The 22,136-nt window shown below is 41.7% G+C and overlaps 1 protein-coding gene across 1 annotated transcript in view; it reads left to right on the top strand.

Annotated features, from left to right (window-relative positions):
• Positions 1-22,136, top strand: part of SNRNP200 (small nuclear ribonucleoprotein U5 subunit 200) — a 1,344,735-nt gene that overhangs the window by 55,577 nt on the left and 1,267,022 nt on the right. The window contains exon 4 of the mRNA XM_044084204.1: positions 4,106-4,298. Coding sequence (XP_043940139.1) covers positions 4,106-4,298 — 193 coding nt within the window. The remainder of the gene's footprint in view (positions 1-4,105; positions 4,299-22,136) is intronic.

The raw sequence follows: 22,136 nt of genomic DNA, 5'->3' as shown, positions 1-22,136 counted from the left end.
AAAACATTTGTTTTAAGTAAAGACATTCTTTCTCAAAACCTTCATTGTTGGTAGTCATTCTGGATATCCTTATAAATTGCCCTTTAAGCAAACTTCTTTTCTGTTTACAAGTATGTGAGCTAGTAAAATAAAGATATCAGTTAGAAAACATTGGTTTTCTATATATTTTAGATCCAAACATGTTTTTATCATAGTCTTTGTATAAAGTGATATCCAGATCATTTAATTGTTCTCTATTAATATTATAGGTAAACCTAAGAAAATCTGTGGTATTATTGATGTATTCAATAAATTCCACTAATTTTTCATCACTACCAAACCAGAAGAAACACAAATCATCTAGATATCTTTTATACATACACAAACACACTTTAAATCTAGAATCCAACAAAATTTTCCCACCAAACACTTAGAACAATATAGGCATAGCTGGGGGTACAACAAGCCCCCATAGCCACACCTTTGGTTTGCTTAAAAAATTCACCTTCAAAACTCGCATAATTGTGATTTTAATACCAGCTCTAACAATTCCATTATGACCCTAAGTTCCTTCCAGTCAATTTTTTTCACTTCTAAAAGGGCCTCCAAAAAACACTCCATTCCAATCTGATGTGGGATAACGGAGAATAAATCAATAATATCTACATTCAAAAATATAATATCCTGTCAAAAGCTCTCTGGTTTTATATTCCTTAAAAAATCCCAGGAGTTCATTTCGGCTCAAAGGTGCTTTTTTGGAATTTCATTTGTTGGAGGTTTTTATTCTCTCAGCACCTTTATCTTGTTGGTTTGCATTTGTCGGCCTCCTCAAGAACAGTTGCCCTTTTTTCAGAGGTGCTTTAGTCCCTTCATTTCAGATGCTATCCCTTCAAACCTTTTTTCATCTGCTACTTCCTCAAACTTTCCTAGTTTCCCTTAATCTCAGGGATGCTTATCTACACATTCCTATTCATACCCTTTTCAGGAAGTGTTTGTTTCTCTGTTGCTTCATGGCAATTTCAGTTCTCTGCTTTGCCCTTTGGCCTCTCTACTGCCCCAAGGATAGTCACTAAATGCCTCGCTCCTGTGATTGCTTTTTGCAGGTTGAGAGGGATTCAGGTTTTCCTCTACTGGGATTACCTGCTTATTCAGGCCTCCTCTCAACAGATCTTGCTTCAGCATCTACACTGTACCATTTCTCTCTTGCGAAGCCTGGGATTTACTGTAAATTTCCAAAAGTCGTTCCTGACTACCTCTCGGTATCATGATTTTCTAGGTTGGCGGATCCAGACTGTTTCAATGTCAGCTTCCCTGTCTCCTGCCAAGGCTTTAACTCTCATTGCTTTTGTTCAATTCCTTCTTCCTCTGGTTTAAGTTACAGCTAGATAATTTGAGGCTCTGAGGTACATGGCTTCCACCATTCCTATGCTCCCTCTAGTCAAGCTTCACATGAGAAAGCTTCAGTGGTTTCTAAAGTCAGTTTGACTTCAGGATTCTCATCCTTCAGATTTTCTAGTCCCTCTACTTCCATAACTCAAGCTGGAACTTCAGTGGTAAATTGATCAGTTGTCCCTCAACTGAGGGCTTGCTTTTTAACCTCCAATCCCCTCAGGAACTTTTTCACAGATGCCTTGGGCGTGGGGTGGGGGCGGTCTCCATCGGCCCTCTGAAGGTAAAGGGTCTTTGCTTTGACAAAAGAAAGGCCACATCATTGTCAGAGATGAGCTGCTCTGCTGGTTTTTAGACATTTCATTCTCTTTCTTCTAGATCCCCCTCAAGATTTTCATAGGCAATACCACAGTGATGTGGCATGTCAAGCAATGGAGGACAGAGTCTTATCTCCTTAGCAGGTTAGCCTTTCAGGCTTGGGAGCTGGCTGTCCAGTATCCAATGACTCTTCAGGCAGTTTACATTCCCTCATATCAGAAGATAGTGTCAAATTCTCTGAGCAGTTCCATAAACGCTATCCCACGAGGGGATGTTTCATAGGGGTGTGTTTCTGGAAATTGTCCACCAGTGGGGTACTTCTCAAGTAGATCTGTTTGTCTCCCGTCTGAACAAACACCCTCCTCTATTTTGTGCCATGCCCTCTGGCCTGGAAGGTGGAAGTCCTCTGTCTTTCTTGGAAGGGGATGCTTCTTTTTGCCTTCACTCCCCTTACTCTCATTCTGAAAGTCCTGTTCAAGATAAAATAGGATGCTCCCAAAATCTTGCTGAAGACTTTCTTTTTGCCCAGACAGCATTAGTTCCCTCTTATTCTGCATCTTGCCAAGGGCAGTCATCACAAGTTACCTCACAGGGTGGACCTACTCACACAAGACAAGGGATCCCTTATCTGTCCCCACGTTTCTACTCTTCAGCTGACATTGTGGGTGATAGGGTTTGATCGCTACAGACACTTTTTTCTGAGGACGTGCTTAGAGTCCTGCATTAAGCCAGGAAGCCCATTACTAGGAAATCTTAATTATCAAAATGGAAGAGGTTCTCTGTTTGGTGTATTTCTCATAACCTGGATCCACTTACTGTCTATGTTCCTTTGGATCTCTTATTTGTGGGAGTTGCTCAATGCTGAGTTGGCATGTTCTTTAGTTAAGGCCCACCTATTGGCTAATTCTACTTGTCTGCCTCTGACCCCCCCCCCCCATTCAGCCTCTAGATTTGAGGCCAAATAGTTTCTTAAAAGTGTCCTTCACATTAGGCCTCCCAGGAAGCCTGTACCTCCTTCGTGGGTCCTTAATTTTTGTTTTGAAAAAAATTGACTCTGGCTCCTTTTGAGACTGCTGCATCAGCTTCCTCACAGCATTGTCCTTGGAAGACTGTTGTTTTGTCCCTTACTTCTACCAGATGGGTATCTGACCTGCAAAACCTTATGGCTGTTTCTCCTATTTTATTTTTCCATAAGGACAGGGTGTCCCTTCGTACTAATCCTTCTTTTATGGTCAAGGTAGTTGATGAGTTGTCTCTTAATCACTCTAGTCATTTGCCCACTTTTGCCACTTCTCTGCAATCTACTAGTGAGAAGGTTTTGCACACACTGGATTTGCATAGACAACTCTTATGTTTGGATAAGCCTAAACCTTTTCGTAAATCTGAACAGCTTTTTGTTTCTTTTCATCCTAGATCTTTAGGTTTGGCTGTTTTTTAAACAAACATTTCTTCTTGGATATCTAAAGCCAATTCTTTTTGCTATTGTTTTAATGGAAGAGCCTTCCTGCTTCTGTTAAGGCTCATTCCACTAGGGCTTGGCTTCTTCTGGTGCTTTTTCAAGAATTTGGATACTGATTATGTTCTTGAGGCAGCAACCTGGAATTCTGTGCATATATTTAGTAAGCAGTGTAAGTTGGATGGGATTTCTAAAGCCAGAGCTGGCTTTTCAGGGCTATTCTCTGGCTTACTACAGGGCTCTGCTGGCCCTTCTTCCTCCCAATCTTCCTGAGCTTTTTCATCCTCCTTGTTGTAAAGAATTCTGCAACAGTGATATGGAAGAACATAGTACAGTTTTGTAAATTTACCATAACAATAGATGGCCTCTGGTCATTTTTCCTTCTGGATGTGCTTGTTATATACTTGTATCTTTGGACTGTCATTCTGAGGATGGTATGTCAGGGTGTCACCTTTATGCCCTGTGCTGTGTACGGGAGCATGTGTGTGACATACAGCATGTGTGTGACATACAGCATACCCTTTACAACCAAAAGGCTTTGTTATACAAGCCGGTCATTGGGCTGCTCTCGGCAAGGGATCCCTATTGTAAATAATACAATATTGCAGCAGTGAAGAGAAGGATATCTACTGTTATGGCAAGATTTTGCACAACTGTACAATGCAGTAGTTTGCTGGTCTTCGCTACCACCTTCCTACATTAGGGTTACTTTACATGCCCTGTTATAATTATGTACAGATTCATTTCATTTCCCTTCTTATCTAGTTATTCCCGTTTCCATTAGTGGTCACTGTTATGGTTCTCACCAGATTGCATTATTGTGTTTTTCTTATCAGACCTAACTGCCATGTTTGAAGTACGTTGTAGTGTGTGTTACTTGTATGGCATCACTTGTAAATCCAACACTGTCAAATACTTGACTTTTGTTAGAATGCTGAAAAGTGATGCATTGTTTGTTTTCAGCCACGTGATATTCTTTGTGGAGCTGCAGATGAAGTTCTTGCTGTCCTGAAGAATGACAAACTGCGTGACAAAGAGAGAAGGAAGGAGATTGAACTTCTGCTTGGACAGACAGATGACACTCGTTATCATGTATTGGTTAATCTAGGAAAGAAGATCACAGACTATGGTGGGGAGAAAGAAGCTCAAAATATGGGTAAGACTGCAGTATTTGATAAGGCTGTTACTTTATTAAAGGGCTGAGAAAACAGAATGACATTTTTTAAGTATGGATCTGGGAGTGCCACAGAAGCAAATGATTAGAGGAAACATTTTTTAGCAGATTTTATAGGTTGCAGAACTTGAAAAAAGTTGACTTTTAAAGGAAATGCCAACACAATTGCTGCCCTCTTACTCGTGTCTAGTAGTTGATATGCAGGCATGTGTGAAGACGTATATGAATTGATTAAGTGGGTGGGGAGGGTTTGGGATTTTTTGAGTTTACCTGTGTCATAGTTAAGTGTGGTATTGCTAAGATGCAAGGGCTGTCAGTTGCCTTAGATCCAGGAATGTTCTGGGGGTTTTATGACTGAGAAACAGAATCTGTTCAAGTTTGGTTGTATGATGAGGATTTTGTCTGAGTCATTGTGTCAGAATTGTAAGAAACTTGTCCAGGCAGTTCTTTCAGAATACCTTACAAATACCTTGGTGTGTCTGTGTGTGTGTCTGGTTTTGGAGACATGTTTTTCCTTCTATTGGGGCATATGCTTGCAGTGATTCTGTCGGTGGTCATAGAGCTAGATAGCGAGTTATTACTAAAAATAGATGTAAATGTTATGGTAGCTAAGACTATGGAAGAGAGCAGTGAACACTGTGGAGACTTGTGGTTTGCAAGGGCAGGACCTGTTGGCACTACTGCAGAATTCTAGGAATCGGGAGTATGCCACTTCCATCAGAGGGTTAGAGTCTAAGCATCCCTGAGTAATCTAGTGGAGCAGAGCAGTCATTGTTCAAGGAGCAAGAAATGTGTTTGGGCTGCTCTTCAGCAGATGGCTAGGAATCCAGCAGAGTACTTAAATAAAACCAGTAAGTACAGTAGATTCTCCTATGTCTGACTGTCCTAGGGCTTAAATTTGAAGGCTGTATATATAGCTAAGCTGTTTTCATTTTGTGCTGTATAGAAAAGGTTCACAGTAGCATAATGAGGAGGACAAGACCCTTTGGTATAACTGAAGCACTGTGAAGTGAAGGGGACATGGTGTGTCGTAGAAAGGTGGATTATTTTATGGTGGATTTTGTATTGCTGGGATTGCTTTGAGTTGAAATGGAGTGTACTGCAGGTAAGTTGATGCAGGAAGATTAGTATGGTAAGGTGTTTATGCCACTGGATGTAACTGGCTAACATATATAGTACTTGCTAACAGTTATGCCTATGTGGAAATTATTGCACTGTCTTTTTCCTTAGAAATGTTAGGATTACGTCAAGTTTTGTAAGGGGTGTGGTACCCCCCCCCCACCCTTAAATTCCCAACTAATTTTTAAGGGTGAGGGGGTAAAGTCTAAAGGAAGCAAAAAGGGGAAAGTTTGTGTGTGTGTGTGTGTGTGTGTGTGTGTGTGTGTGTGTGTGTGTGTGTGTGTGTGTGTGTGTGTGTGTGTGTGTGTGTGTGTGTGTGTGTGTTTATAATTAGCTTGTTTTGTACTAGAAGGCTAATTTATACTTGCTGTTGTTGGGTCTGTCCACTTCTGTCATGGCTGATGACAAGGGCAAACACCCTAAGTCAGGCTTTAAATAATGCCCTAAATGTGGGTTGAAGATGTCTGTTACTGACTGCCATGTGAATTGTGTCTACTGCTTGGGTGCCTTGCACTTAAAAGAAACCTGTTCTATATGCCATTCTTTTTTCCTCTAGAGTCCTCCAACAGAGAAAAAGTAAGCTTATTGGCAGGGGCTTGTTGAAACCTTCTTTCCAGGAGGCTTTGAGTGACCAGGATGGATCTAGCAAGTCCTCAGAGTTCTCCAAGACTTCTGTGGAATAAAAAATCAAGTGAGTCTGTGACATCGACTTCACAGGTTTCGGAGCCGGTAGCTGAAATTCCTAAATCGCCTCTACTCCAGTCGGTAACATCGGTCCGATCATTTTGATCTTTTGTTAGCCTATCTGATTTGGATGTGGATCGGGTGGTGCAGAAGCTTCTACAGGCACTGGCCTTTGTCAAATTATCGGCTCAGACCCAGATGGCTTTGGAGCCAAAGACCCTTATGCCAGCTGTATCTCTTCCTCCTCCAAGCCATACCGGTCCTTCGGAGCCAGAAGAGTCAGACTTGCTGATTGTGGAGCCTTTGGAGCTGACGCCTGCTCCAGTATCTTCGGCTCCGTTCTCTGATGTCCTCAGCGCCAATTGAGGACTCTAGGAGCCGACACTCTCTAATCTGGTCCGGGGAGGATAGTCGAATTGACTTGTTGGTTCTGACTTTGCCACTGGAGGCTTCAGCTCAGATGAGCTCGGCTCCTACCTTGGGCTTGGAGCCCACTGTCCCGGTGCTGGGGTTATTGACAGTTTCCTCGGATCCGTCAGTCCCTCCACATTGGAGCAGCAGGGCCTTTGAAGCCATGAGGAGAGTTAGGTCTCCCAAGACAACCTCAACTTCAGGTCTGGCTTCTTCATCCCCTAATGTGCCTGTGTCTGCTTCTGCCTCACAGATCCTAGCTAAGTACAAAGACCCAGAGCCTCAGGAAGCCTCATTGGGTGGCCCATGCTCTTCCGAGACCTCTTCAGAAGCTCTCACTGATGAGGTTCCCTGGAAGTGTGTGTGTAAGCGGAAACATTTGGACTCCCCTCAGGAGTCATTAACATCTGACACTGACTTGGGTGAATCGGAAGGGTCCCCATGGTTCCCCTCTGAGGATATCTCATTTGCAGAAATACTGGAAATCCTCAGGTAGAGGGGTGACTGGCAGTCCACCAACCCTACTGAGGACGAGACTGTCCTCCTGAAGGCTTTTGGGTCTCAGCCCTCCACTTCTTGGGTGTCTCTGCCCTTCGATGAGCTCATGGAGCTGGTCTCACGAAGGGCGTGGGAGTCTCCAGACACCATGGAGCCTGTCCCTAGGAGGTCTAATAAGTTCTTATCAGGTCCCCCCTAGATAAATCCTTCTTGACCAAAAGTGTGCCAGTTGATGCCATGGTGGTGGCGGCAGCCACCAAAAAGGAAATGTCTGAAACTTCCTAGTCTATCCATCCTCCTAACAGAGACTCCAGGATCATGGATAGATATGGGAAGCATATGTTTAGTTCAGCCAACTTTGCAATTTGTTCGCTTAACTGTTTAACCCATTTTACGAGACTACAAAGAGATCTCCTTAAAGGGCTGGGAGATGCTCTTCAGGGTACAGTAGCTGCAAGAGCTACAGACAAAGTTGCCTCCCAGCTTGCTACCCTCGATTCCATAGTAAACTTGTCCATACGCCTCATTTCATATGCAGCTGATGGAACGAGTAGGGCAGTGAGTACAGGAGTTGTTCTCGGGAGACACTTCTGGATGTGCTTATGTTCCTTCGCGAAGCCCTTCAAGTCATCCTTCGTGAATACCCCCTTTGATGGCTCATCCCTTTTCGGGCCCAAAGTTAAGGAAACTTTAACCAGGTGTGAGCAGGACGGAAAGACTATGTCTGTCATCTGAGTCAATTTTTCCACCCCTACCAGACCCTATCCCAAGGGTCAAAGGGGAGGGAAAATGTGGTTCCGAAAAGCCCAAGGAGCCTTTCAGGACACACGTGGTGAACTCCCCTCCAGGGGCAGAGGAGGGGCAATAATGGAAGACGTCACCCTCGCGGCAGAGGGGGTCTGCAAAACCAGGGAGACAGAGAACACTTCTTTGGGAAGCCCTACCAGTGCTCCTGAAAGTAGGCCTGACTGTCCTGCTCTGGAGGCAGTCAGGGGTCGCTTATCTTTGTACCCAGACGCTTGGTTCAAAATAACAAACGACAACTGGGTACAAAGTATCTTTTCCAGAAGATACTTCATCCCATTCGCCACACCCCCTCCACCGACCAGGAAAATCCCCGATGTTCCACCCCAGTTACAGGGAACAAGCAACAGTAGAGGGCCAGACATTGCTAAGAAAGTCATCCAACAAGTCCCAGCAGACCAGACAGGATCTGGAACTTACTCAAGATTCTTTTTAGTTTTAAAAAAGACAGGGGACTGGAGATCTATATTCGACCTCAGCAGCTTAAACATCTGTAAAGAAAGAGAAATTGTGGACGGTCACACTTCAGTCGATACTTCCCTTCTTAGGGAAAGACAATTGTATGTGCTCAGTAGATCTCCAGGATGTGTACTATCACATAAAAATGGCCAGGCCATCCAGGGATCATCTGCACTTCCAGCTGGGAGCCAATCATTACCAGTTTCGAGCCCTGCCCTTTGGTCTCGCTACAGCCCCCAGAGTGTTCACCAAATGCATGGCAGTGGTCATGGCTCACCTGAGACGTATAGGATTCCAGGTGTTTCGGTACCTAGATGATTGGCTGCTTACTGCCACCACCAGGCATCAACTTATTCAGGCCAGGGAGTCCACTCTGTCACTCTGCAATCAGCTGAGCATTACAATAAACTCAGAAAAATCTGCCTTGTCACCATCGCAGCATATCATCTTTATCAGAGCAGAACTGGACACCACCACCACCACGCTTAGACTTCTAGTAGAAAGTGTCTTACTTCTACGTCAGCATGTCCACATGGTAATATCCAAAACCAAGCACCAGCATCAGAAGTTCTGAAATTGTTAGGAATGATGGCAGCAGCAATTCTGGCCATACCACTGGCTCATATGCACATGCGGGTACTGCAATGGCTGTTTTTCACTCAGTGGTCTTACGAAGAACTCCCCATGACTCGCATGATAATGATCACAAATTCCTGAAAAAAGGATCTTCAGTGGTGGTTGACCTCTCTTCACGTTACGATAGGACAACCATTTGTGTTGCCCCCTTCAGCAGCCACAGTGACCACAGGCACTTCCCTGATAGGGTGGGGGGGGGGCATTTTCACAGAAAGACAGCCCAAGGCACATGGACTGATCAAGAGACTCATCTGCATATCACTGTCCTATAGGTGAGAGCAGTACTTTTGGCATTGCAGTACTTACAGGACACTCTTCTTCTGGGTACAATTGTGATTCACACGGAAAACATGTCAGTGGTCTGGTATTGGAACAAATGAGGAACCAGATCATACCCCCGTTGTTGCGAGGCCCTCAGAGTATGGCAGTGGGCTGTTACCTCCCAGCGCTTTCTGTTAGCAGTGCACATCCCCAGGAAATCCACCGTGATAGCAGACAATCTTAGCAGAGCAGTTTTGTTGCCCCACGAGTGGTCCCTCAAGACAGAAAGAGCAGACAGGATATTCCACAGGTGGGGCCAGCCTTGCTGCAACCTTTTTGCCTGTCACATGAACACGAAATGCAGAAGCTACTTTGCCCTGGTTCCTCCTCCAGGAGAAGCCCCAAGGGATGCACTCATTCACGATTGGCTCACGGGTCTCCTTTATGCATTCCCACCAATCCCATTGATACCCAAGGTGTTACAGAAAGCCAAAGCCCTGGGAAGGACCATTATTCTAATAGCCTCTCATTGACCTTGTCAGATTTGGTTCTCCTTCCTTCGACTTCTTCATCTGTTGGCGGACCCCTGGATTCTGGACCCAGTTCCGGACCTTCTGACGCACTCGTCGGGGAACTTCATCCCTCTCTGCAGTCCCTGAAGCTGACAGCTTGGCTGCACTAATTCCCATCATAGCCAGGTTCTCCAACCTTTCCATTGAGATGAAGCAACTTCTCTTATCCTCTCATAAATCTTCTAATAGGAAGCTATACCTCAGCAAATCGAAAAAATGTTCTATATGGGCCTCTAAAAACAATATTGATCCTTACCAGGCCTCTGTGGCCTCTTTTAGAATTCTTAAACGTGATATTCAATAAAGGAGCCGCAGCAGCAACAGTCAGTGTTCAACTTGCTGCCATTTCTAACTTCCATCTGGGATTTGAAGAACTGAATATTATGTCACACAAATTATCCAAAGCCTTTTTCAAAGGAACCTTTCATATTAGACCACCTGTGAAATCCCCCTATTCTCCATGAAATCTAAATTTTATGCTTTCCCGCATAATTCTTTCGCCATTTGAACCTGCTTCTTCATGTGACCTCAAATTCTTGTAATGGAAAACCATCTTTTTAGTGGCTATTACTTTTGCTCGCAGAGTTTCAGAGCTTCAAGCCTTGTCCATCAAGACTCCTTATTTGCGTTTTCATGCTGACAGAGTCTTACTTCGAACAAACCCTTCTTTTTGTCCAAAGTTTGCACTGAAACTAATCTCAGCCAAATTATTGATTTGCCAATTTTCTTCCCCAACCATTCCAACAGTCCCAACAATATGCTGCACAAACGTGACGTTCGCTGCCAGCTCAGATTTTATTTGGACAGAACAAAACATTTCAGGAAATCGGACCAGCTTTTTGTTTCATTTTCAGATTCCAAGAAGGGTATTCTATTGGCTAAAACACCTCTGTCTAAATGCTTATCTGATTGTGTCACCTTTGCTTATTCAGCTGCCAATATGGCCTTGCAGCATAAAATTTAAAGCTCACTCAACCAGAGCAGTTTCTACATCCTCTGCCTTTTCTGCCAGACTTCCTATTGATAATATTTGCGCAGCAGCCACTTGGTCAAAACCTCATATCTTTATCGCTCATTACAAAGTTGACTGGGCCTCTAGGGACAAGGGCCTCCTTTGGATCCATGGTCCTGAGAAATATACTCCCGTGAGCCACCCGAGGTAGATGGTGCTCGGGACGCTACCCATCAGAATGGCGAGATAGAAGAACTTCACATAAAGAAGTTATATACTTATCATAATGTTCCATGTGAGTTGTTCATCTCGCCTTCATTCTTGCGTTGCTCCCTCCTACCCCCTCCTGGGCTTACAGAAGACCGAGATTCTAGATCCTTCCTGGTCACTCAACCCTTCTGTACTTTCTTATGGAGTTATAGATTGACATATGGTATTATTTTACGCAGCAAACAAGATCGGAGGTAACTCTGGGTACATCATGGGATTTGGCCTCGAGCTTCTTGAAATCCTTGAGCTTTGCAGTAGGTGCCGACTGAACCCATCAGTAAAGATGTCTTAGCCTCCCCATAGATGCTGCTGCTGTACTTGCTAGTGTGTTAGTGATCATTCGTAGCCCATTATTTAAGGGTTCCCACTCCCATCAAATACCTACACCAATTAAGAAGAATCACCCAGAAAATACTGTGGACCCAGCAAAGAAGTTTGAGAGAACCACAGCTTGAAAGTAGTGAATACCATTCATAGCCATTATTTAAAGGTTCCCCCCTCCCATTAAATACCTACATCAGTTAAGAAGAATTGCCCAGAAAATACTGTGGACCCAGCAAAGAAGTTTGAGAAAACCACAGCCTGAAAGTTATGAATGCATGTTAACTTTCTTGGTTTAGTGTATTTTACATAGTGTACTCCCTTAAGGACAGCTGACTGACTTTAGTGTGGTCAAATGCTGCATCACAGTTTAGCGGCAGGCATCACCCCCCCCCCATATATCTGTTAATGTCTTAGTTATACTGCACTCCTTTTCCTCTCTAATCTAGAGTGCACCTTTGCCTCTTCCTACCCATCCTGCCCACACTCCAACTCCCTGAATTACACAACACCTATCTGATATACTGACTATTTTGTTTGAATTTAGTCTAAGGTTACTTAACTGCCACGTACGTACCTTCCACCTGTATAGGATACATATTGCAGTAATAGTCTCCCAAACTCTCCAGTGTCTTGGGCTACTGGCTCTGCCCCGGTCCGTTTGCTACGCTCACTCCACCCACCCCATATCGATTACATTTATAGTTATGCACCACACCTTCTATCAGTTCCCTCCCACCCAATTAGTTTCACACTACACACATCACAAACAAACACCCTTACTATCACTCATTATTAGTATATCAAACCCACTTACTTTGTTACTACCCTTAAACACTCTGCACCAGACATGATGAACGATAAACAACAGTCCCACTTAATAAAAGCAGTACTGTACCTATGTACTATTATCACCTTTCTCGCTCTCCTACCTCTCCTCTTAATCACACTCAACTACATATCAGTACCCCCCACAATGGCAAACCGAACCTCTCTCCACGCCCCTGAATCTTTGTAACTTCCCTGTCACACCACTAGACCTCGCCTCCTCTAGATCGGTCTCTTACTCTCACTTCAAACTGTCAGTCAGAACTAACCCTCACTCCTCATTAAGACATGCAATTTAGTTTGTGTAGTAATTTAGTATCTTCACCTACTCTACAAACTAATTCACTGTGGTGACATTCACCCTAGTGTAGGGCCCATCACAACACCCTACACAGACTCTAATCAGCCAAACCCCCTATACTATAGACCTACCTCCTCTCTCCTCTTCATTAACATAAATGCAAAAAGTATACTAAACAAAATCCAGGACCTTCATGCCCTTCTAGCTGTATATAAACCAGAAATAGCAGTGCTAACTGAAACATGGCTTAAACCAGAACACAATAATAATGAGATTATAGCCCCTGGCTATAACATAATACGCATAGAGAGAGTAGAGCAAAAGGGAGGTAGCGTAGCGATATTGTTCCAAAACCATCTCACCATTGAACAAATTGATTATAACACCCAAGAAATCAAAGATGTTGAACTAATCCTTACCAAATTAAAACTAAACTCAAACAAACATATCATTATTGCAGGTAGCTACATTCCACCAGGCAATAACACTACTATAGTAGAAACCCTGCTAAACTGGATCTCAAACTTCATGCCAAAAGACACTGTACTATTAGGTGACTTGAATATTGACTGGCTGAACTTCTCTAGCCACACTTCAACTACCCACATAAACCTCCATAGATTTACCCAAATTATATCCACCACGACCAAAACAGACAAAACCTCAAAACGCAAATCCATCTTAGACTGGATTCTGTTATTTGACCCCACTCTAGCATGGCACTCTGGCTGTCTACCTGACAGTCTAAGTGATCATCAGCCAACCTACCTAATTCGGAACAGACCCCGTTAAATAAGCCAACCCTACCTCGGAGTAATACGTAACAAAAAGACCTTTAAAACAACTGACTTCATCAATTCATTACAAAGCTGTAATTGGACACCCCTAAAACTACTGTCTCTAGATGATGCCATATAGTACTTTAACTCCACTTTCCTGCAAATCCTAAACTGTCATGATCCCTCCAGAAGTATAAGGCAAAAAGCTAACTATGCTCCATGGTTAACAAAAGATACTAAGACTACAATGAAAGAGAGGGATCTGGCCTGGAGTCAATATCAAAAGAACAAAACCAATAATCCGAGGCAAACCTACCAAGAACTTCCAAACAAAGCCAAAACAAAACCAATTAAACTAGACAAAAGTAACTGCTACAAAAACATGCAGGAAAAATATGCCAACAATCCTAAGAAATTTTGGGCTACAATAAATGGCATAATCCACCCAGGTAAAGCCACCACCCCAACCCCAGTACTATGGAACAACCATGACAACATTCCCACGCAGTTTAACAAGTTCTTTACCGAAACAGTCCAAATCCTTACCAGTGCCCTCAATACCACTAGCAGCCCTATACCAGGTGATAGCAAAACACACCCTACTACTAAAAACAATACCATCGTTTCCCTACACCCTGTACCCACTAAAATTATTTCAAAGCTCCTTAAACTCAAACCAACCACACTAGCTGCTGACACCCTACCAGCTGAATTCCTTCAGATAGCAGCAGATGCCATAGCCTATCCCGTGTCCATCCTCATAAACGGGTCACTTGCAGAATTCAAGGTCCTCACCCTGTGGAAAGCATCACACATTATTCCACTGCACAAAGGGGGCTACTCCTTAGAACCCGCCAACTACCGCCCAGTCACAATACTCTAACCTCTATGCAAGATATTAGAGAGAGTTGTACATTTCCCAACTACTTCGGTACCTCTTACAAAACAACTTGATCTCCAAAACTCAGCATGGCTTTAGACCATCCCACAGCATTACTATCATTTACAAATATAGTTGACCACAATAGAAACAAGGGACCATTTGTATCTTCCATTTTTTAGACTTATCTAAAGCCTTTGACATGGTAGACCATAACTTTCTTTTCCAAACTTTATCTACCCTAACCCTCAGCCTCTCCACTATATCATGGTTTACTAGCTACTTATCTGGTCGATAGCAAGCAGTCCTATGGCATGACCAGCTGTCCCTCCTGCTACAAGTATCCGTAAGTGTCCTTGAAGGATACATCCTTGGCCCACTATTGTTCTCACTATTCACCAACCATATCAATTCCTCCTCACTCACAGCATCAGTAGTACAGTACGCAGATGACACCACCCTTAAGTACTGCCCCCACCTTAAAGGAACTGAAAGTCCTCACTCAGAACACTTTTTTACTCTAGCTGAAACATGGTTCACAAACATCAAACTTATTCTTAACCCCCAAAAAACTAAATTAATTCTTTTCAGCCCAGGTCATGCTCCCCCCTCAACAACACTTTTCACCATTCACTCCAGAGATAACATTCAAATCGCTCCAACTGCACACACTAAACTCTTAGGAGTAGAAATGGACAATAACCTCAAATTTGACATGCTTATAGCACAAACCATTAAAGTTAATAAAAAACTAGGACTTCTCTATAGGAACAAACACTTTATAACTAAACAAACCAAAGCTACTATTGCAAGAACTCCTCTTATCCATCCTTCTCTATGCCTCTCCCATCCTTACTAATCTCCGCCAGAGTGATCTGAATAAAATGGAATCTTGTTATAACAAAATACCCAAGTTTGCTACTGAAACCTCATACAAATCCCACCACTGTCTCGCCCTTAACCAAGTCAATTGGCTCAAGCTACCTCAACTATTTCAGTTTAATCAACTCAGAATAGCGCATAATCTCTTCTACCTTCCAGAACAAAACCCTGCACTTGAAAATATAATTAACCCCCACATCCCTACCAGAGCCTTATGATCTAGTTCTCAGAACCTAATGAGCATTATCAGACACAAAAATGATGCTGGCAAATCTCTCTTTGCCTGCACTATTGCCAAAATCTGAAACTCACTACCTAGCCAAATAGCCTCCACTATTCATTTTAAGAAACTCCTGAGAACCCACTTCTCAAACAATTGGCTTTGTTCATGCTACTCCCCAGGTTAATTTGCACCAGTACCATCGTTGAAGGTTGTGCGTCAGGGCTGGTAACCTGGTACGTAAAAATCCACTACCAATCATTAGCGGACCGGAGTTCCGCTGTGGCGACCCCTAACCGGGAAAAGCCGAAAGACAAACAAACAAAACCATGTTCAAGGATTCTACTAAAGGTCCCCTAATTCATTTCACTGTAAAGCTTAATCCCTGGTTATTTCTGTAACAAAATATTGAGAGTACTCATAATTTAGAAAGACAAAAAAAAAAATTTTCTTGTGTATATATTTTATAGTCTATATAAACCCTACTACTAGAATGCTATTTGCTGACTTTACTAAAGGAATTGTTAATCTATACATAACTTATGTTTCTATGGAACCCATATCTCCGAATGATATTTTTGTGTAATTTCTTTATGACATGCTATTGGAGCTTTTCTTCCCAGGCCTCCGCTGAAAATGGATGCGTGTCCAGTCGGACTTTCCCAGTTAACAAATGTAAAATAAAATAAGAATAAAATAAATGAACAACTCACATGGAACATTATGGTAAGTACATAACTTCTTTTTATGGGCAGTCTTTCTTATGTTTTCTTTACGTGAAAAAAAAACGGACATTCTCTAGTTTGTTTGACTTAAAACCCACTCACATGCTTTACTAACTTCAAAAGGTTTATAACCACGTTCTATAAATTCCATACTAGTGGAACACACAGTTGTTTCAAATTCTTGTTCCTGGTCATGGAGCCTAGAAACTCTTAAAAGTTTACCTCTTACCACATTTTCAAAAATATGTGGTGGATGCATACTATTACGTTCAAGATAATTATGTGTATAATATGGTTGTCTATATCTCTTAGTGTGCAGCTTTCCATCTGTGCCCCTATACAAGGTAACATCAAGGAAATCTATACAAGTGCAAGAATGTTTCATAGTAAACTTAAGGAAGGCTGTACTTTAATTTATAGCACTTAGAAATTTATTTAAACTTTCAAGGTCTCCTTTCCAAAAAATATATGTCATTAACAAAATACCAATAGAATTTTACATGCACATTAAATTGTTCAACATTTAAGATGTTCACATTTTCCCAGTATGCCATGACCATATTGGCGTAGCTATTGGCAGAGAACGTGCCCATAGCTATGCCAGAGGTCTGCAAGTAATATTGCTTCTCAAATAAATAGTAAAACATTACATTCTAGTACCAGCTCTATAAGGTAACAAATAAACTCTTTTTTTTTTCATCAGTGAGAAAGCCTTTTTCTTTAAGAAAAATTTTTTACATAGGAAAGACCAATTTGGTTAGGTATAACTGTAAACAGAGACGTAACATCTAATGTTACCATAATCTCTGTACCAGTTTCAGCACAACTCTCATGAAAAGTGTAAAAATCACTTAAATGTTCTGTATCACACAAAACAATGGCATACTTGTCTAAAATGGGTCTTAAATGTATTTCTACGTATAAAGACGCCGGTTCAATTAGCCACCCACCTCCAGCTACTATTGGTCTAAAAGCTGGAGTTACAAGATTTTTATGTATTTTTGGCAAACCATTCAATGTAGGTACAACAGGATTTTCTACTATAAGATACTGGAACAGTTCTATAGAAATAACTGTTTCTTCAAAGCAATTAACAAGAGACCTGGTGAACCTTTCAATTAACTTTTGTACAGAATAAAGTTCTATGCTGTTTACATGTATTGTCATCTCTAATAAGCATGGTATTCATAGTAGTAACATAATACTCTAACACAACAAAGGAATTACCTTTATCGGCTGGTCGTATTACAATGTCACTATATCTCTGTAAATTTTCAAGTGCTTGTCTCTCATTTTTATTAGTTATAAAACTTATTTCGTTTATACTCCCTATTGGTTTTAAAAAGATTATAAATCTGTTCACATACATTTTGAAAAAACTTCCAGAGTGGAAGACAATGTTGGACAGAAAGTACTTGGCTTTTTATAGTTGCACACACTTTCATGTGACACTGTAAAACCAAACTGCCATTTAAGAGCTATTTTTCGTACAAACAATTTTAGCTCTATAATAGTGTCAGCTAAATCAGCTCTTTGAGAAGGAATAAAAGACTAACTTTTTTAAGTAAAGAAAGTTCAGCTTCTGTTAACTGTCTCTGCGATAAGTTCCATACTAGTTTTTATATTCCACATTTTCTTGAGAGTTTGTGGTTCTCAATCCTGAAAGGAGTTCTTTCTCTTGAATTTCTTTCCTTCATTGTTCCCATTTTTGTATTCCTTGCGTTGGACTTTGCAGGGTAAAGGGAGACCCAAAAAAGTCTCACCAGAAATATTCCATGTTGTAGGGCATACTACCTGTTCTGGAGAAAGAGGAGTTCTTCTAAGTTGCTGCTCAGTTGCGGGAGGGACCACCAAAGGTGTGCTGTATGTAGAGATATTAGCATTAGGTGAAGAAATAGCACATTCCTGCACCACTGTTGAAGCATTAACAGAACCATTATTTTGAGTAATAGAGGAAACTTCCTCTGAGTTAGTAGCTTTAGAAATTCTAGGTTGTACTTGCTCTTTACGCTGCTATCTTGGCCAAGCAAACATATTTTGTTGTTGGAAAGCAATAATGTCTCTCTGAAGTTTTTTTCTTTTTTTGAGCTAATAGCTTAGTTTCATACAGGTGTAATTGTTCAGTTAACTCACTCATGTGGAGATCAACTTGTGCATCAGTATTAAGGCTATAAAGTTCTTTTTGTAATTTGTTGATATCTTCACAAATTTGTTGCTCTAAAGGGACAAAAAAAGTCAATGAGCAACTTAATATAAGAAAAACTTCTCTAAATTAATTCTTTGCCATTTTGCGAAAAGTTCCGGGCAAGTTATTCCATATGAGGGCATATTCAACACCCTCAGCCCTCTAGGAGCAACTTTCAGTACACAGCAAGCTTCAGAATGCAGTCTCTGACATTGAAGTCTCTCTAACTTATATAGCTGATTTTCCAGGTGTTTAAACAAATTTTTCATATGTGCACTTTCGTTATGCTCAGTTATTAAACTGTGTGCAGAAACATCCATATTCTCAGTTAACAAAGGATTACCTTGTATATTTAAGAAACTTTGTAGTTGCCACCTTTGACTAGAGTTGCCAGTAGGATCAGGCTTTGATACGACTTCTGCATTTCCAGTGATATTTTCAGCCATGTCAGTCAGCAACAACACAAGACAGCAACGAAATATGATAAAACAAGTCCTGCTGACTGTAAAGCTGTGCTCGACCACAAACCAAGTAGTATGAACAAAAATATGGAACACAACACCACAGCAAACCAATAAAAAGCAGATGGCAAAGAGCAGTGTAAAATCCGAATAGACTTTTATTCGAACACAGATGAGTGCTTTCACAATAAAATAGTTTCTTCAGACCATACAAAAAATCAGCAGCATCTCAAATATTTAAAATGCAATCAGTTAAATATGTACCAATAAAAAACATTCAAGTACAATGGCAATAAAAAATTTAAAGGCGCAGCTTTCTTTTAAGACAAAAACCATAAAAGGCTATTGCCATCACAACACGCATAGCAGTGTACTTATTTAAGAAGCTTTCTTTCTTTCAGAACTGGCTTGAGGTACTGATTCATTCAAACGTGCACCTCTGTGTGCTGATAATTTAAGAATCCATCTGAATTATTTCCCTTCTGTGACATTAATTATATCACCCAACCTAAAATTTTCATAAATTACTTCTACTGCCATAAACTTAAACCAATGGTTAGTGCCTTTCTCTAGTATATGTTTAGCTAAGGCACTATAACTGTAGCCCTTATTGGCATAATAATGATGGTCTTTATTTCGTTCCCTAAGTCGCCTATTAGTTTTTCCTATATAAAATTTTGAGCAAGTTGTACACTGCTAAATAAACTACGTTTTTAGTGTCACAATTGGCTTTAACTTTGGAGACATAAGGATTACCATTGTCTGGTAGTATAAATATATTGGATACATCAGTGTATTTACAAAAAGTACATTTATAGGTTCATAGGTAGGTACTAGGCTATCAGCCCTAGGGCCCATACAAGCCTAGCCAAAAAATGTACCCTGGCTTTCACCACCCAAGAAAATTTTCCTGTGCCCCTGTCGAGCAGAGCCACAGAAGGGATCCCCGGGGTGAATTTTCCATTTCTCATCCAATCATCAAGATTTTTCTTGAGTGCTAATGAGGAGCTCTGTTTGACATAGATAGGTAGTCTGTTCCAGAGTATGGGAAGTCTCTGGGACAGGAATCTATCCCTCCAGCATGTTCTGTTTATTGTGGTGACAAGGTTAAGGTCCCTAGAGCATGTAGCTCGGAGGGATTGGGATTTCTTTAAGTGAAGCATGTCCAACAGCTCTGGGTTTGACATAGCTTTGTATGTTAGGCAGAGATCGCCCCTGAGTAGGCGATATGCAATGGAGTAAAGCTGTAGTTTTTTGAGACTGTCTGCATAGGGCATCTGTTTGAGGCCAGTAATCCTCTTTGGGAGGTATTTCTGTGGTCTTTCCAGTTGTTGTAGATGTCTTGTGAGGTAAATACCAAAAGGGGTGTTGTACTCTATAATGGGTCTAATAAGTGATGAGTAGAGGGGAACAATGACCTCTTTTTTTTTTTTTTTTTCTGGATGAGAATCCTTTTGTGATGTGATGAGCCATGTAGAAGGATTTCCTGACCACTGTGGTGATGTGATTATCAAAGGAGAGACTACTGTCCACCTATGTCCCAAGGTTTCATCACATTTTCGGCATTAAGCAGGCTACCAGCTATGTGGTAGTTCATGGGTACAGAGTTTTTACCAAAGGGGATGACAATACACTTTTTGGCATTGAGCTTCAGGCCATGGCTTTGACACCAGGTATCTGTCTCAGTGAGGCCCTAGTTTGTCCACATCATTAGGAGTTTCGATTATGGCTCCTAGTTTGCAGTCATCTGCAAACTTTGTTAGCCAAAGACCTTCTGTGTTGGCCTGCACTTCAGAGAAGTAGATAACAAATGGGAGAGGACCCAGGACTGAACCCTGTGGTACTCCACTTGTCACTGGTCTGATGTCGGATTTGGAATCTGCTACTTTCACAGTGTGGGTTCTGTCTGTGAGCCAGTTGACAACCCATCTTGTGACATAGGGATTTATACCTAGTTTAGTGAGCTTATCTATAATTCCAGAGTGGGGGATGGTGTCGAAAGCCTTGGCAAGATCTAGATAAGCTGTGTGAACCATTTTACCCTCATCTATGGCTTTGGTGACTGCTTCAAAGAAGTCAGTTAGGTTTAGGAGACATGATCTGCCTTTTACAAATCCAAACTGAGTAGGGTCCAGAGTTTGGAGATTACCAATGTCTTTGTTTATGAGTTCCATGATGATATGTTCTATGGCCTTGCAGACCAGGCTCGTTAGGCTAATGAGGCGGTAGTTCCCGGGGTCCATCGTGGCTCCCCCTTTGTGGAGTGGGATAACTGTCGCGGTGCGCCATTCAGTGGGTACAAAGCCTGAGGTGAGGCTATGATTGAACATGGTACTTGGGTAGGGTGCCAGTTCATTCTGTAGTTAAAACCAAAAAGAAAGTTCTGCACTATGCTAAAGTCCTGCCAAGCAAAAACAAAACCAAAGGAATCCAAGCAAAGGCAGCAGGACACTGCTATGTCTTAAAACTTTTAATAAAACTTGAAAATACAAAACACAAGATGCGCGCTTTCGGGATTCAACCCTTCATCAGATGAATGGGTGTGAACGAGATTTAATGAGGTATTTTCAAGAGGGCGATTTTAGTAAATATTATAATTTAACTTTAGCACAAAGATTAGCTTTACAACATTTGAGTGATAATAGGGATCTGACAATCAAGATGGCAGACAAAGGAGGAGCTGTTGTGGTATTAGACACCGTTTGGTACAATAGTAGGTTAACAGATATGTTATCAAATGATAGCACATACGTTGAGATTAATCCTTTGGGGGTTAAACAGGTGATAGACAGGGTGCATCACCGGTTAGGGCTGTTGCACAATAACATGCAGATCACCGAAGAAACTTTCAAGTTTTTGTGGATAGATAAGCTGGTCACACCCATCTTTAAGGCGTTGCCCAAGATACACAAGTCCATAGTAGACCCACCCCTAAGACCTATAGTGTCTGGTAGGGGTTGGGTCACAGTGAATATTTCCATTTGGTTGGAATTTACACTCGGACCTTATGTTGAGCGAATGGATAATGTCCTGGTAGATACGGGACACTTTTTGAAGATCTTGGGGGGTGTGACAAAAGCAGACAGTGATGGTAGGCTTTTGATGGTGACCTTGGATGTCAACAGTCTATTCACTGTCATTAACAATGAATATGGTATAGCCTCTGTGGGAGAGCTTTTAAAAGGTCTAGGAGTATTAGTTGATAAGATAAACCTCATTAAGGAGATGCTGACCTTAGTATTAGAAAACAATGTTTTCATGGGGGTCAACTCCGTATACAGACGAGCGCAGGGGGTTGCGATGGGCACCCCCTGTGCAAACACGTATGCCAATATTGTCCTCTCGTACTGGGAGCAATCTACCATTTTAGGTAATGAAGAATGGAAGGGTTACATCAGAATGTATGCACGTTTTGTAGATGATATTTTTATTTTGTGGGATGGGGACATCAGCTCATTGGATAATTTTGTCTTGTACCTACACTCTACAACCACATTCCTGAGGTTCACTGCGAATACCTCCTACACCACCATAGATTTTCTGGACGTTTGCATAGAAGAGACGAAAGAGGG

Source organism: Protopterus annectens, chromosome 9.part0 (assembly GCF_019279795.1).
Source record: "Protopterus annectens isolate FY-2018-M chromosome 9.part0, PAN1.0, whole genome shotgun sequence".
NCBI classification, from domain to species: domain Eukaryota; kingdom Metazoa; phylum Chordata; order Ceratodontiformes; family Protopteridae; genus Protopterus; species Protopterus annectens.
This window is presented reverse-complemented; position numbering and strand designations above follow the sequence as displayed.